This window comes from Mytilus edulis, chromosome 8 (genome assembly GCF_963676685.1).
Source record: "Mytilus edulis chromosome 8, xbMytEdul2.2, whole genome shotgun sequence".
NCBI classification, from domain to species: domain Eukaryota; kingdom Metazoa; phylum Mollusca; class Bivalvia; order Mytilida; family Mytilidae; genus Mytilus; species Mytilus edulis.
In genome coordinates, this window is record NC_092351.1 from 74478920 (window position 1) to 74495622 (window position 16703).

General features: G+C 32.2%; 1 protein-coding gene across 1 annotated transcript; it reads right to left on the reverse strand.

Annotated features, from left to right (window-relative positions):
* Nucleotides 1-211: 211 nt before the first annotated feature.
* Nucleotides 212-12706, reverse strand: LOC139486259 (uncharacterized). The gene is made up of 8 exons (XM_071271046.1): nucleotides 12621-12706; nucleotides 12127-12388; nucleotides 11166-11282; nucleotides 9994-10669; nucleotides 9203-9368; nucleotides 8470-8649; nucleotides 6597-6838; nucleotides 212-1478 (listed from the first exon to the last, which is right to left on the reverse strand). Exons 1-8 carry the CDS (start codon nucleotides 12665-12667, stop codon nucleotides 904-906), a joined length of 2265 nt encoding a protein of 754 aa, XP_071127147.1. The 5' UTR covers nucleotides 12668-12706; the 3' UTR covers nucleotides 212-903.
* Nucleotides 12707-16703: the final 3997 nt, after the last annotated feature.

Consider the following 16703-nt stretch of genomic DNA (forward strand, 5'->3'; position numbering starts at 1 on the left):
ATTGTTAAACCAATAGTATGAATTAAATAATTATAGTCTATGAAACGACAATTCGTTTAAATGTTGGTTCAAAAGATTTACGGTTTAATTAATCATTTACTTCATGAGGAAATGCCTGTAACACGTCAGAAATATGACAATTGTTCCCATTCGATAAGATATGTCACATGACAAGTAATTTCCTAATTAAGGGGGGAATAATTAGAATAGAAATATTTAATTCAATTTATTAATAAAAATTATTTGCTATCACAACATTTATATACATACATCTATTTCTAAACATATTATTATTGCGTGCAGTCAACCGGAACGAAAACTATGATAGATTGACTAGTCGTCTTAGTTCTTAAGCTTGTTGAAATCCGTGTTTCTCTATCTTTATCTTCACGTGTCGTAATTAAGATTCTATTTTCTCATTTGATAAAATGGACAGAAAATAAATCCCGAAAACAATAATATTTTTCAGGAATGAAAACTGATATTAAATGCAATATCCCGACCCCTTGGTATAACGTTTAAAAAAAAACTTTAAATGTAGATTGATTTTTTTATATTTATTTTTTTAATTATTTTTTTGCTTTTTCCCCCTTGTTCGATTTTTTTTTTTTTATCATTGTATCCTATGATAATCTCTTGTAATCAACAAAGTTGAAACAGTATATAGGACGCTTAAAACTCTGACTGATTAAAAAACAATCTGTTTAATCTTTTGTGTTTCATTTTTCCAAGACGAAATGTCCATCAGGTAGATTTTAAACCACGCCTGTATTTCTATTTGCACGAGTATTCTGCATTCGATCCATAGCTTTGTGTCGATCGAACATATGCATTCTGTTGAGTTTATTCAGGTTGTAGTATTAAGTGTTTTATTCTTTATTACCTATATATTTATGTTCATTTCTACACATCCGTGCCATATTGAACACCATTTAAAGCGGCTACAATCTGAAGAATTTCCTCAACTGGAGTAAGTACAGCTATAATGGCAGCCATTATAAAACACCATACATGTAGGCTCATGGTCCAAACATGAAAGTCATCGAAAGAAAATATTTTTAAACTGGTCATTACAGCTGGTATAATAAAAACAAAAATGCCCAAAAAGATTCCACCAAAAATGTAGGAAACATACTTAGCAGGTTTAAAAATCGAAGACAGTTGTTTCTTCGTTGGTTTTTGATCGGCAGCCATCTCTGGCAAATCCTCTCTATAGAACTCTGTCCACGGATGTAGCGGATTGTCAATTGCCCGTAGTTTTTTCCATTCCAGTAGGCGATCCTCTTCGGTTTTTATGTTATGTGTACAAAGGGAGACAAGCACGTTAACTATCAGACTTCCAAACAGACTTGCGCAACCACCGGCTAAAACAGGGTGCGGCATTGCGGTGTTTCTCACAAAACTATCCAGGCCTCCTTCTTCTCGTGATGCCATAGCTATAAGTGTTGTAAATCCTCCCACAAGTCCAGTCAAACTTCCTGTTACAAATAAAGCATTTAGATATAATTACATTAGATGTATGTTTCATTGCAATACGTTCTTCTGATTGGCTACATTGCAATCTCGCGTTGTTCCTTCATCAACTTCATTACACAATAAAATTTATCATTCATGATGACACGAGGTCCAACAATAAAATGCACGAGTAAATTAAATAAAAACTTGATAAAATCGTGTTTTCATGATCCTAGCAAAAATGTAATTATAAGTATTCATGCAAAATGTACTTCGGTCAACGCTTTTACACCCCAATGAAGTTACAAAAAGAAGCATTCAATTTTTAAATAAAACTCAATAAATATAGAGCATAGTGGAATATATATAATATGAATCATATGATGTTTTATAAAAAAAAATCAGAAATCAAAATTAACAAATCAAATCAAATCAAATATTTCATCGTCGTATAAATTTAACAGTTTGTGACCAACATATATTAACACAATAAACATACATACATACATATTAAACATACACAATAAAAACAGCATCAAAATTTATAACAACAAACAAGCTGTTAAGACTGTTAAGAGTCCCCTGTCCTCAGTTCTAATGACTTTTTCAAGAAGGATCCTAACTTATTTGTTTGTAGAGGCGTTGGTGGATTTAGTAAATAATGATTTTTTTTCTTCTTCAGTTAAATTTTTAAAGTTATTATTTTCAGTACATATGTGTTGAAAAAAGGCATTTCTTAGAGTTTTATTATAATCACAATAAAGTAAAAATGTTTCTTATCCTCTAGTATTTTACATTTATAGCAAAGTCGTTCCTCTCTTGGGATTTTAAAACATCTCCCCTTTTCAATCAAGAGGGAGCGATCACTTATTCTAAATTTAGTGATTAATCTCCTTATCTGAAAATTAGATGTATTTAGATAAGATTCTAATTTGTAATCTTTTTAAAGTTTTTTATACAGATAAAATTTTCTTTTTTCATCAATGTTTTCAAATTTAGTTTGAATTAAATCTTCGTATCTATCCCCCCCCCCTAAAAATCAAAAGGTAGCTCCCTTACAAGTAGAAAGAATATTAAGGTCAACATTAGTCTCTTCAACAATATTTTTTGCATATGTATACCATGAATAAGTTCCTGTCAAATCTAGAGACTGTGCTAGAGAAAAAGCTTCCTTTATCAATGGATTAATATTATTATTATATAGTCTAGCTAAATATAAAAGGGTTTTTTTCTTAATAAAACATTCTATAGGCAATCTCCCTAATTCAACTCTTGCTCCTAAATTGGATGCATTTTATTCTTATTCCTAGAGTCGATTTACAAAATTTAAGATGCATATTTTCAATAGGGGTTTTGTCTGTAAAATCAAGTTGATTAATATGTTTTCCTGAAGATAAGTAAGGCTCTGTTTTTGGCTGTATGAAAAGAAATATATGTATCCAAATATGTTACTTCTGAATTATAGGTCATGATTGGTTTTACTAAAGAATCAAAAAGATTATTTGCTACTTTTAAAGGTAGATTATTCAATGATTTAGTATAGGATTTCATAGCAAAAAAATACTTTGTTTGCCTTTTTTGTCAGCTCTGAAGTACTTTGTGATAAATTTCCATTACATTTTATCAACATTCACAAAAAAGAATATTCTGATACGCTCTCTATGGCTTTATTCTCATAGTAAATATGTGATGTTTCACCATTATGTTTATACTGACTAAAAATCATGGATTTAGCTTTGTTTGTATTCAAAAAGAGTTGCCATTTGTTGCAATATAATTTAACATTATTTAAACTGTTTTGAAGACCCTCTTTTGATTCTGACAGGATTAAAAGATCATCCGCTGAAAGGAGGCATCCCACCTTTCTATTTATAAGCTTAAGGGTACTTGAATCCTTTCCCTCAAAAAATTTTACAATATCATTTATAAAGACATTAAGTAAAGTGGGGCTTAGTGTGTCTCCTTGTTTAACCCCTCTAGTAATATTAAAATATTCTGATACATAATCTTTATATTTTTAAAGATGATTTAGTATTTAAGTATTGTTGTTTTATAACTCTGTAAAAAGACCTGCTAACTCCCATTTTGCATAATTTATAAAGTAAAGCAGTTCTCCATACTGAATCAAAAGCCTTTTTCAGATCTATGAAACAGGCATAAATCTTTTTTTTTCTCTTTATGTAAATATTTATAAATCAATGACTTCAATACAAAGATGCTATCAGCTGTTCTGCGATTTTCTCTGAAACCAAACTGACAATCACTTAATTGTTTGTCAACAATCTTGATTAGCCTATTATCCAATATGGCATTACAAATTTTTGGTAGATTACTTATAAGAGAAATTTCTCTATAATTATTAGGGTCTAACTTGTCACCTTTTTTATGCAAAGGGATCATGAAAGATTATTTCCAAGAATTTGGATAACTACCGGTCTTTAAAATCAAATCAAAAACTTTTACAATAGAATTAATTATCACAGGTTGTGAGTGTTTGAGTATTTCATTCACAATTCTATCTGGACCTGCTGATTTGTTTTGGTTTGAAATTACCAGTTTTACCTCAGCAAACGTAATTGGCGCATCAGTTTCCATAATCAATTCGATATTATCTTCTAGGATGTTTAGTTCACGTTCCAGTTTATTTACAAAGGATTTATCATATGAGGCTGGTGTACCCTGATCCTGAAAATGTTTTATGAATTCATTTTCATTCATTAAAATTTCAGGGATATCTTCATCAATATTTGGTTTCTTTTTTATTGCCTTTAGAACAATTCAGTATTCTTTTGGATTATTTTTAAAATTATCTGAAAGTGATTTATAAAGTTTTTGGTGATATTCAATTTTTTTTAGTTTTTTACATAATGTAAAATATTTAGGTTTTAAACTTTTGTCTTTTTTTTTTTGTTTTGTTTCATATACTGTATTATCTGACCATACTTGTTTAATTTATTTCTTTTTCTTTTTTGTTGGTTTAGATATGACTTTACATGTATTTTCTGCAATAGTTTGTAAAATTTTTGTAAGTTTTTCAGTTGCACCAGCAACGCCTAGTTTATTGCTAGTAAAATGTTGCATCTCTAAATCTAAAATTTCCTTTTTTTAAATTTTCTGTTGATAGATCAATTAATTTTGAAAATGACAATTCTGTCCATTTGTATGATTTTATCAAATGCCATCTTTGTTCATCTAAACATTTCTTCATACATGTATCTGATATAATAGAACAATTCATATATAAGTTTATTTGAACATGATCTGATAAATATGTAAAGTCATTTGTTTTTAAGTATTTTACCTCAGGCAGGAGACTCTCACTTGCAATAGCATAATCAACTGTACTGAACCCAGTATTACACATATAAGTAAAATATCCCAGGGAATCTCCCCAAAAACGGCCATTGAGTATACCTAGCCTTGAGGACGAACATACTTCAAGTAATTTATTGCCCAATGTATTCAAAGTGCTATCGTGGTTTACTCTTCTGATTTCAATATCAGTTATATATGCTATCTTGAAGAAGGTCAATACCATCAAAATTATTTGTTTCATCTGAGTTATTTTCTATATAAACTGCTTTCATTGCAGTTCTAGAATTAAAATCCCCTATTAAAATAATTTGTCCTTCAATAGAAAATGAACTAATTTCATTATCAAGATTTTCCAAGTCACTATCATAATGTGCTAATGAAAAAGGGGGAATATAAACAGCACAAAGATATAAATCTTGTTCAAGTCCAAAGAAATTACAATTCATAGTATTGCACACAAAAACGGTGCATGACAGATTCTATACTTCAATCGACTATTTCAGAGATATCGCAAGTATAGCGAACTATAAACCATAGTATTTCTTTAAAAGATCGATGTATCACAGATTTTATACTTGTATCGACTATTATAGACAAACTGCCTGTCTGTATGGAGTACCAAAATCTGTTTCGGATTAGAAACTTTTATTTGTTTTAGCAACTGTATTTCTTAGTGTTAAATAAAATTGAGAATGGAAATGGGGAATGTGTCAAAGAGACAACAACCCGACCATAGAAAAAACAACAGCAGAAGGTCACTAACAGGTCTTCAATGTAGCGAGACATTCCCGCACCCGGAGGCGTCCTTTCCATGTTATTTTGTTATATGTTAGGCTTCCTCAGACCGAGATAACCGTGATTAATCTATTGTGATAAATATGCTCGGCAACATGTATAGCACCAAGTAATATGAATGAAGAATAACTGTTTCTCTCTATCTTTCATTATTCATTTACTGCTACTTAATCTTATTTCATGGCAACAATTCATAAAGGAATGACGAAAAAATAATTGTTGAATGTATTTAACAATAACTTATGAGATTATGGTGGTATGTGTTATATATCATATATGTAGGGTAACATTAAGAACATTGAACTTGTTTTCAGTATTCCTTGGAGTTCAGTACTTTTGTGATTTTACTTTTCACTACTGTAAACTACTTAATGTTATACAGATTTGTATGGTCGATGGTAAGACTGTTCAAACGTTGTTATATATCTCTCCACATCAACATAATTAAAACCAACTGAGCAATACTAGTTTGACTGCAAGCGAATTGTCTCCACACAACTGAATTCACAACAGTAGTTAATAATATCACAAAGGGGGAAGTCCATAAAAACTGCCCAAATCAAATCAAATATTAGACTCCATCAACCATCAGAAGGAATGCAAAACAACTGTCATTTATCTGACTTGATAAATACATAACACAGGAGAAAAGAAATCGATGGTTAAACCTGATTTTAAAGCTATCTAAACCTCCAACTTGTATTGTTTTTAGATCCAATACATTTACAAATGGTGGTGATCAACAAAAAAGAGCATGCTAGATTAAAATGACATTGATTGGAAGGCAGACCTTTGATAGTTTTAATATGATACACTTTTGACGCTAAGAGTTTCATATATTGTATAAATGACCGTCAATGCCTGTATGTTAACCTCTAGATATCGATCCGTGTGTGTATGGTTGTGTTGCTGTATTTTGAAGGTATTTCTGTATATCAAACATAAACTTAATTGGTATTTCCAAAGAGTATAATTGCTTTACGTAAGTTAAAAGGAAATCTTGAAATCAAATTATCTTAAAATTGACTTACCTAAGATTACAGACAACCATGTCGATTTGGCCCAGAATATCGTTAAGACTAACCCTGGTAGTCCTGGGATTGTAAAAACTGATCCTGTCAACATAGCCCAGTTCAAGTCTATACCAGTCTCTATGACGACGAGTCCTAACGGGACAATAGCCAACGATATCCATAATATGCACCAGTTCTTGTAATTGAAAAGTCTGTCTTGATAAACTCTAAATCTGCCATGAAACGGACAAAGGTATTTCCTACAAAAGATATCGTGTTTTCACGTTATATTGAAAGAATACATGATTATTGTTATAGCAACCCTAATCTCAGTGCCTAATCCACAAATACTAAAAGCAGAAATAAGCCTTTTATATGAAAATAAGACGATTCAGGATGATTTTTAGAAGGACAACAACTCTAGGACGTGGATATCAGTAATCAAAGATCATGGTACAGCCTTCAAAAATGACCAAAATCAATACCATGAAACTATAAAGAAATCAAACAGTGGTTGTCGTTTATTCAAGTGTTACAGCCCTTGGATGGTGTAAACTTCCCATAAAAACATGTATGGTGTAATGGTGTATGGCATATGGTGCAATGGTGTAAGGTGTATGGTGCTATCGTGTATGGTGTAAGGGGAATTGTGTAATGGTGTTTGAGGAATGGTGCGATTGTGTAACGTGCGATCGGGAATGATGTGAATGATGATGTACGGCATTTCATTGGTTGAAAACGAAGTTTTCGTGTTGAAAACATAAACAATAATAATAATCTTAATATTTGAAATTTAATTGCATTATGGTAAATTTCGGATCGTGTAGATAGAATGGCGAATGGTGTATAGTGTAATGTGTAAGGTGTATGGTGCAAAGGTGTAACGTTTATGGTGTAATGGTATAAGGTGTATGGTGTAATGGTGTGTGGTGTTAGTGGGAAGTTTACACCATCCAAGGACTGTACATATTTGTTTTTCGTTCATTTCTTTTACATAAATTAGGCCGTAATAGGACAACTATCAACAACAGTTAATAGGACGTGGATATCAGTAGTCAAAGATCATGGTACAGCCTTCATTAATGACCAAACCAATACCATATAACCAGCTATGAAAGAAATCAAACAGTGGTTGTCATTTATTCAAGTGTTACATAATTGTTTTTCGTTCATTTTATTTACATAAATTAGGCCGTAAAAGGACAACTATCAACAACAGTTAATAGGACGTGGATATCAGTAGTCAAAGATCATGGTACAGCCTTCATAAATGACAAAACCAATACCATATAACCAGCTATAAAGAAACCAAACTGTGGTTGTCGTTTATTCAAGTGTTACATAATTTTTTGGGGTTCATTTTTTTTTACATAAATTAGGCTGTTAGTTTTCTCGTTTGAATCGTTTTACATTATCATTTTTGTGCCTTTTATACCCGACTATGAGGTAATGACTTTAATCAATGTTAAAGGCCGTACGATGAGTTAAAGGTGTTAATTTCTGTGTAGTTTGGTCTCTTGTGGAGAAGTCTCATTTGCAATGATACCTTATCGTCTTTATTATATTTTCAGCTGGATAAATTCAAAAGAAAACAGAAAACGACTGTTTTTGTTGGGTTAATATCATGAATATTTTGCACTTTACTTGAATACGAGCACTTGTTTATTTTACAAGACTCTTATATATCTGTGTTTACTGAAGAATATGATTTCCTATATCATTGCCGTTTTTGTAAAGATGTGTTGATCATACATTAACAGAAGATTGGCCAAAGGAAAAAAATATAAGATTAAAGTGAAATCTACTTGTAATATTTATCGCGTTTTCATTATACAAGTAATCATGATGTTGTCTTTGCCATTATAATTTGCTTGCAAGTTTTTATTTCTACCTGTGAACGACATATTTGTCGTCCTCGCATACAACATCTGTTTCTTTTTCCTTGCAGTGTTCACAAGTCAGAGCTTCCGGGCATTGGCAGCCATGAGAATTAACAGGACTATTGCCATGAGATTCGTCGTCGCTCTTTATTCTCCCACATAAAATACATAGACCATACATCATGTCCCTCCTGTAAATGTTAGGTTAAATAAGTTTCCTTCGATTCTATCTTTGTTTTCAAAAAACCTTGAATCGCCCCATTGTTGTTTCTGTTTTAAAAACACTTTCGGGGTCCTCTAGGTTTGTCGAATGATTACACACCTTCAAAAATGTATAGCTCGAAATTTCCTTGGCGGTTGTAATTATTAACAGAAAAGAAAGAAAAACAGTATTTTCAGATAAATTGAAAAGGACACATGGTATAAATGTAAATCATGTTACATATTACCGACCGTGCATCGGCTGTATAGCCAGTCAAAGTCGTTAAAACTTCCATTTGTTGTTGTTTAAATCATACAAATCCGGTGTGTATACTACTTCAAGTGCATTAAACTATATAATACGTCATGTTAAATAAAATGAGACTTCAAGGTGTGATTTGATTCGATATTTCGTAGATAATTTTCCTTTCTATGTAGACAAATAATAGCTATAATAGCCTTAAAAGTTTTAATAAATGTCATCGGTAATTAGAAATGAAAAAATCATAATTTCCAAGGCTTGTTTCTAACTTACTTACTTACCGAAATGGTGCGATGTGGGCAGCATATATATCGTAAACAATGATCGAGGAGACTGCCATAACTTCCGCTGCCCCTGTCGACATGAGCGCCATACCAACCATTATAAGGATCAGATAACTCCCCATGTCACCGAGGACCTTCTTAGCAATATAAGGTGTCACCAAACCTAAAATAAGAATACACTATTTTGACCTTTATAGTTTCTTGTGATAAGTGTTTAACAAGCGTATTTCGTTAAGTGGTGAGGGATTTTCTCGCTGTTTTTGAAGACCAATTGGTGGCCTTCGGTCGTAAATGTCCCTTTGACAAAGTTTCCGATTCCGTAAATGTATGGATGAGTGACAAAAAAACGCCAAAAAATAAGACCCGATTCATTTATGCATACTCTGTTTAAATTAAGTCAAAAACATTTATATCTATTTACATCTATAGTGATGATATCAATTATCGTTATTTTACAAAATTTTCTTTTGGTCTTACTGATTGACAATTTTTTTTTCTCATCATAGTTAAGTAATATGAAAAAATATCGCTAGAAACTAAGGGCGCACGTGTCGCTGTCAATGACATTAACCACGTCGTCAAAGGTTTATGTAACGATAAACAGATTAGCATTAGTCATTTCAACTCGTATCGGCTTAAGTGAGAAAAACAATCTCGTTGAGATGATCAACGCTAATCTATAATGGTGATACATAGAATTCGACATTTGTTCAATAAAACGAATCTAAAAAAAATATGTTCATAATATCGATCAATAACCCGGAAGTTAAAGATGTTGTTGAACTTACCTTGTTCGACCTGTTCCTCACTAAGCGGAAAACACCCTTGCTCATCGACAGTTGACAAAAACGTCATACCAGTTGTTACGGCAATCGACGATGGAATGGCGAACCACATCAAAGCGGCTAGAAAGAAACCGGTCACTCCTTGCATGGGTTTGGCTGCTATTCTACTCTGCCATGACGCCTGGTCACAATAGGTGATGGATGATGTCAAAACAAGACCAACAAGTGCATAAATCATACCTGTCTCAGATACAAACGTGAAGTAACTATTCTCGAGATTTCCGTCTATTCCGGCAACTATTTTCGTGTTTGTTAAATTCCCGTCTACGATCTTGTTCATTAGTGTTGCGTTGGTGAGTTTATTATAAACGCTGTCAAATGAATATCCATTGTCGGAGTTATAGAAAATATTAACAATGATGATTGTGAGGCAAACATATATAGAAACCGTATTGAAATATGAGACATAGAACGTCGTACCCAATCCACCAATGAAAGAATAACATCCAAAAAGAGTGGCGATGACTAAAGTACAAAATTCATCTGAAGCATCTTTCGTCACTGACTTTATCGTAGCAGTACCAGCAACGACCAAAGAGGCAATTATGACCATGTTTACAAGAAGCGCTTGTATGGAGTATATTATATGTGCCAGTTTACCATGCCGTGCTTGAATGATCTATAAAATAAAAAGGTATACGTACACTTGAAAACAAACTACTAGTTTTCAATAAAAACAAAATAGATACCTGCATTGTTGTTTCCGTTTTAAGCTGACTCTGATTAGAATTGACTATCATATATCTATCTATATTTACATCTAAAAAACTGTTCTGAATACTATCATATATCTATATTTACATCTACAAAACTACTCTGAATACAGACCATTCTGTCCAGTAACTCCAGTTGGAAATGTTTTAAGGACTTTTACTATATAAAGGCCCCGATATGATACATTTTGTACATATGACACAATTCAATTGAGAAAAAACCGGCTTAATTTATAACAAAACAATTTACGAATAAAACAAATATGACAGACTTGTAACTTGGATGGAGACGTATCTCATTGGAACTTATCTTCTTATATCTATGAACCTACGAGAACAACCATGATTATTTTGTACGGACTTTCATTTTCTAATTGATTTATCTTTTCTGTATACACCAACCTGGGGATAGGTTTTTGCTCCAGGTGCTTTTGTCTTTAGATGCGCAGACATAACAGGAAATACAGCAATGTTCATGGCTGCTCCGACTGTATACCAAAATGGTCCTGCTATACCAGTCTACAAATATATAAATAATATTATACAAAACTTTGTTCGAAGTAATATACTATTGTTTATAAATTGTCTTCTAAGTTGTGTGGTCAGTATCAATCGTTTACGGCACCATGTATCATAATAACTTGGAAGATGTAACAAAAACAGACGTCGGCCTAAAGTTATTATAAATCTTCACAAAACTGTACGTTATAATGTTTGTTAAAACATTTTAAGCTTTCTATTTTAGTCAAATCGCAATATTTAACTTCAAATTGATGTTCAATTTTGTTTCGCGTTTATAATATGCGTCGGCATTTTCTGACATTACGAGAGGAAATCACCAGAGGCTTAATTTTAAGATTTCAATTCAAAGATGTTATTGTTTAAATATTCAAAGGGGTTTGATAAACACTCAGCCTAACTAAATTCCTGTATATCTATTTATATGAAAATATGTTGCTGTACCACTTTTATATCAATTAGTAGTAAAAAAGATCTATATTTTGTAAGAAACTGTTCCAAATTAGGGGAGGGTTGGAATCCCGCTAACATGTTTAACCCCGCCGCATTCTGTATACATGTGCCTGTTCCAAGTCAGGAGTCTGTAATTCAGTGGTTGCTGTGTTACTTATTTGTTTTTCTTTCATTTTTTTCAACATCAATTAGGCCGTTAGTTTTCTCGTTTGAATTGTTTTACATTTGTGATTTCGAGGTCTTTGCGACTATGCGGTATGGGCGTTGGTCATTGTTGAAGGTCGTACGGTGACCTATAGGTGTAAATGTCTGTGTCATTTAGTCTCTTTAGAAGACTTGTCTCATTGACACTCATACCACATCTTCTTTTTTATATTGACATGAGTAATACCTTATAAGTTACAGTTGCACTCTGCATCAAATCCCCTGGCCAGAGTAGCTGTGATGCCACTGTAACAGCCGTCAGACTGGTACTGACTTTTCCACCTGCGTCGAAAGTCCTATCCACATTCTTTTCTTCATGATAAACATTACGTCTGATGTAGTTGTAAGATACCGCGAGAACCAACGAGATTCCACCAAATCCAAGCAGCATAAGACACGCGGTTTCATACTTTTCCAGAACGGGTGGTATATCTTCGTAGGTACAATTTCTGTTAAGAAAAATACACAAGTTCTTTAAAATTATTCAAAACATAAGTATTTTAACAAGAAGTTTTTTTAACAATTATTCAAAATGGCAGTGTGATTAAAACAGATATCAAAAAGATAACCTTCAAAAGAGGTCATGGTTTGTCGGTTTTTATTTGTGCTAAAAATTTGAACAAAGTTTTATATCTTTATTTCCTTTTTTCATAAATATCCGTTCATATCAAATATACGTACATTTTGTTTGCATGGCCGGCGTCCAAAATGGTTTTGTTAAGGTCCATTTTGTCTTTATTGATCTATATTTTGGCTTGAACTTAACCTGTAAATAAATTGGAATATGATATTTAAACAAAAACTGTGGGCACATATGAGCCAATGGCCTGCAAAATATATGAATGAATTTAGATTTTAATTAGACTTGGTTTTAGATGCATGTTTTTCCAATCATGTCAAGAAAAATGAAACTCCGAAACTTACAGTAAGATGTGAATTGCAAGCACTTATGTAATAGCATTAACAAATATGTAAACACACTTGTCGGTAAAAAAAATAAAAAAAATACATGAACGTCACATGAGTAAGTCAATCAACCATGATTTTTCAAATATTTCTCATGCAGACATCCGTATGTTTCAAGTCAGAAAACCAGCAATCAGTGCAATAAGATTTAAAAAAAAAAAATAGGAATATATTCGAGCTTTGCAAACAAACACTGATTATTAACTCGTACACTACGCAAATCTTTGACTTAATGTCCAGTCAGATTACTATTTAATGTTTTTTTTTTAATCTGAAACATTGAATTTGCTGTTCTATAACCAATGATTGATAGCTTATAAGCAGCGTTGCTGACCCAATTGCAGTAAAAGCGGTGTACTGCATGATTGCTCCTCTAACAAGACATGTTTTTTTTTAATAACATTGATTATTCAAGCTAGTGACTACGTCCAACAAAAACATTTAAGAAGCTGAATCGTGTCAGGTCAACTCGTCACAAGACACCAAATGACACAGCAACAAACGATAACCACTGAATACAAGACTGCTGACTTAGATTCGGTACATACAAACAGAATATGGTGGGGTTAAACATTTTAGCGTGATCCCAACACTTCCCTAGTATTGGACAGTGGTGTGTAACAGTACAACATAAGACCGAACTAAACAAATCAATTAAAAAAGCTTAACTCATCAGATGGATAAACATAGAAATAAATCTAACAAAAACACCGAGTGGACGTGGCCGAGTACTTGTACATCCAAAAACACAAATACACTAAGTACAGATATGAGAGTACTCGCAGTTATTGACAGCTAATTCAAAGACAATAACAACTTATACAAAAATAAATCATGTGTATTTACTTATGTCGTAAGCGCAGAAAATGTATTTATAAAGGTTACTCGGGAACACGTGTATTTGTTTACTTTTAACACGTGTGTTTAAATCAAAACATGTTTATGTTTAATTTGATTGGACCATCAGTAAGTTATAACCGGTTTAAGTTATATCAATCATGATAACTTCATGCTAGAATTTTAGCGCTAAAATTATAATAAGATATCTAGAATTGTCATTCGAGGTTCGCCTATCCGACAGAAAGGTTCGTTTTCCCACCCACCCACCCCTTTTATTAAGACTTCATAGGAATGTGAATCAGTATGTTATGTAGAAAATAGTTGATAAAATACATGTATGTAAATCGAAATGATTTTTTCTTCTACTTATAGAACATTTTTCTATTGTAGATTGTGTGTATATGTGATGGCTGCGGTCGATGACAGCAAATTGGACATTTGTTTATTGTATATAATAAAAATAAGCTTTCTGTGCTGTCGGGGCGAGCTGATAACCAAAAACTGTGTTGAGTTTTACTTTGTAAATGCTTTATGTTCGTTTGAAGTATTGAATAAGAACATAATAAAAATTTACTTTCTACAACAATAAGAATTGTGACTTGTAATTATGCATCAAAAATGCATCAAATCAAGACTTTATGTTTGTTAAGTAGGGTTTGATATTAATGTAAACTATCAAATTATCTTTTTACAACATAACAATAAAAAAATAGAAATTCAATGACAAATATCGGTTAATATATTATTTTACGGAACATATCATATAAAAATGTATGCGGATAAGATGGAGACAGTATTTTTGCATATACATGTATAATAGTAATTTTTGCACACATTTGAAAGTATCTAGCGTCTGTTTATGTAAATACAAAGACAATATTATCATTATTTCAACTAAACCGTTTCCTTAAGCGTCTTTTTCTGATAAATTCTATGTTGTGTTTTGATACTGTTGTTCGTCTATTGTCATGGCGTTATCATTTTATGTTTGAATTATGAGTTATGTATGATCCATAAAAAAAAGATGTTTTTGGTCGGTTTTTTAGCTTGCACAAATTCATATCATATTATCTATTTCTTTGGGTTCAATACTGATAAACGTGATTTTTATGCCCCACCTACGATAGTAGAGGGGCATTATGTTTTCTGGTCTTTACATCCGTTCGTCCGTCTGTCTGTTCGTTCGTCCGTTCGTACGTCCGTTCGTCCCGCTTCAGGTTAAAGTTTTTGGTCAAGGTAGTTTTTTATGAAGTTGAAGTCCAATCAACTTGAAACTTAGTACACATGTTCCTTATGATATGATATTTCCAATTCTAATGCCAAATAAAAGTTTGGACCCCAATTTCACGATCGACTGAACATACAAAATGATAGTGCGAGTGGGGCATCCGTGTACTGGGGACACATACTTGTTTTCATTTTTTTAATTAACATTCTTGTCGATTTTGACGAAAGGTTATGTGAAGATCTTTTGGCTTTTTATAGTTCTAAATGGCTTTAAAAAAAGGAAACAACATAATCAACTTATACTCGGGTAAACCCAGATGTCTGATAAACCGAGTCAGAATCATCATTTAAAAATGCCTTTAACAAATTGAAATTCTCTCATTACTTAAAAAAATCGAGTTTTCGGCACGATCGAGTTCGACACAACAAGGTTCGACTGTAGATTAATACTGAATAATACTGCTACACGGACCTGTTATGCTGCTTTGTATTTTCAACCTATAAAAAACGATTTTGAGGCCTGTTTCCGGAACAAATGAGTGTGATAAAAATAGCTGTTTTTCATTCTCGTTATTATAGAATCAAATTAATTTTAATTATGTAATTTTATTTGGGTGTACATAAATAAAGGAAGATGTGGTATGAGTGCCAATGAGATAACTCTCCAGACATACATTGATCGAAACACAACTAGCATAACTTGAAGAGATTTCACAACTCAATAAAATTACAAAATTTATGTGCATTATTTCAATTTTGTCAAAAAGTACATGCGCAGTCGAAATTTTTGCATTCATTTGGAAAGTAAAATAATATTTTGGATGCCTCCATACTTAATTATGGAAAATGGCGAACATGCCTGCCGATAATTCTAAGTTGAGCTAAACTGTTGTGCCTTTAAAAGGCACAAAAAAATAGCACGTAGATACGATATGCATTTCGCTTTATCAAACAAGCTTAAATATCGAAGTCCAAGTGTTTGTTTGTTATTATTTATTGGGTGTTTTTGCTTGCTAGTTTTTTTTTTTCTCTTCCTCTCCCTTGTATTATGTTACATTCTATGAAGCTTAATAGTTGTGAAAAATACTAAATTAAACATGATGATTTTTTTTAAACATAAAATAATTTATTTTTTTTTTCAAAAATTGCAGCATGCCGCACACGCGTCAGGTGGTTGTTTTCTAAATGGACTATGATATTATTTTTAAACGCCCTTTATGTTTTCTAAAAACGTTTTCTGAAAATATTCATGTTTTGTTGGTTTTTTTCAAAACCACACCACCAAAAACCTATCATCAAACATAAACAAAATTAAAGAAAAATCAAAACCTTTGCCTAAAAGATATGAAATTTTGTTTTATTGTTTCATCTTAATTTGTAAATACAACGAAACAAAACGTCATTAGAACCAATCGTAATTTTTCTGAATTTTCACTCTACCTATTACACATTCAAAACAAACTGCCACAAAAATAATTGTGCCAAAAGTGGCGTTAAACATTAGAAGTCAATCAATAAGTCAACCGGTTTTGTTATGCATCTACTAGTGACATAAAAATTACAATATAAAAAAGAAGATGTAGTATGATTGCCAAAGAGACAACTGTCCACAAGATACCAAAATGACACAGACATTAACAACTATAGGTCACCGCACGGCCTTCAACAATGAGCAAAGCCCATACATCATAGTCAGCTATAAAAGGTCCCGATATGACAATGTAAAACAAT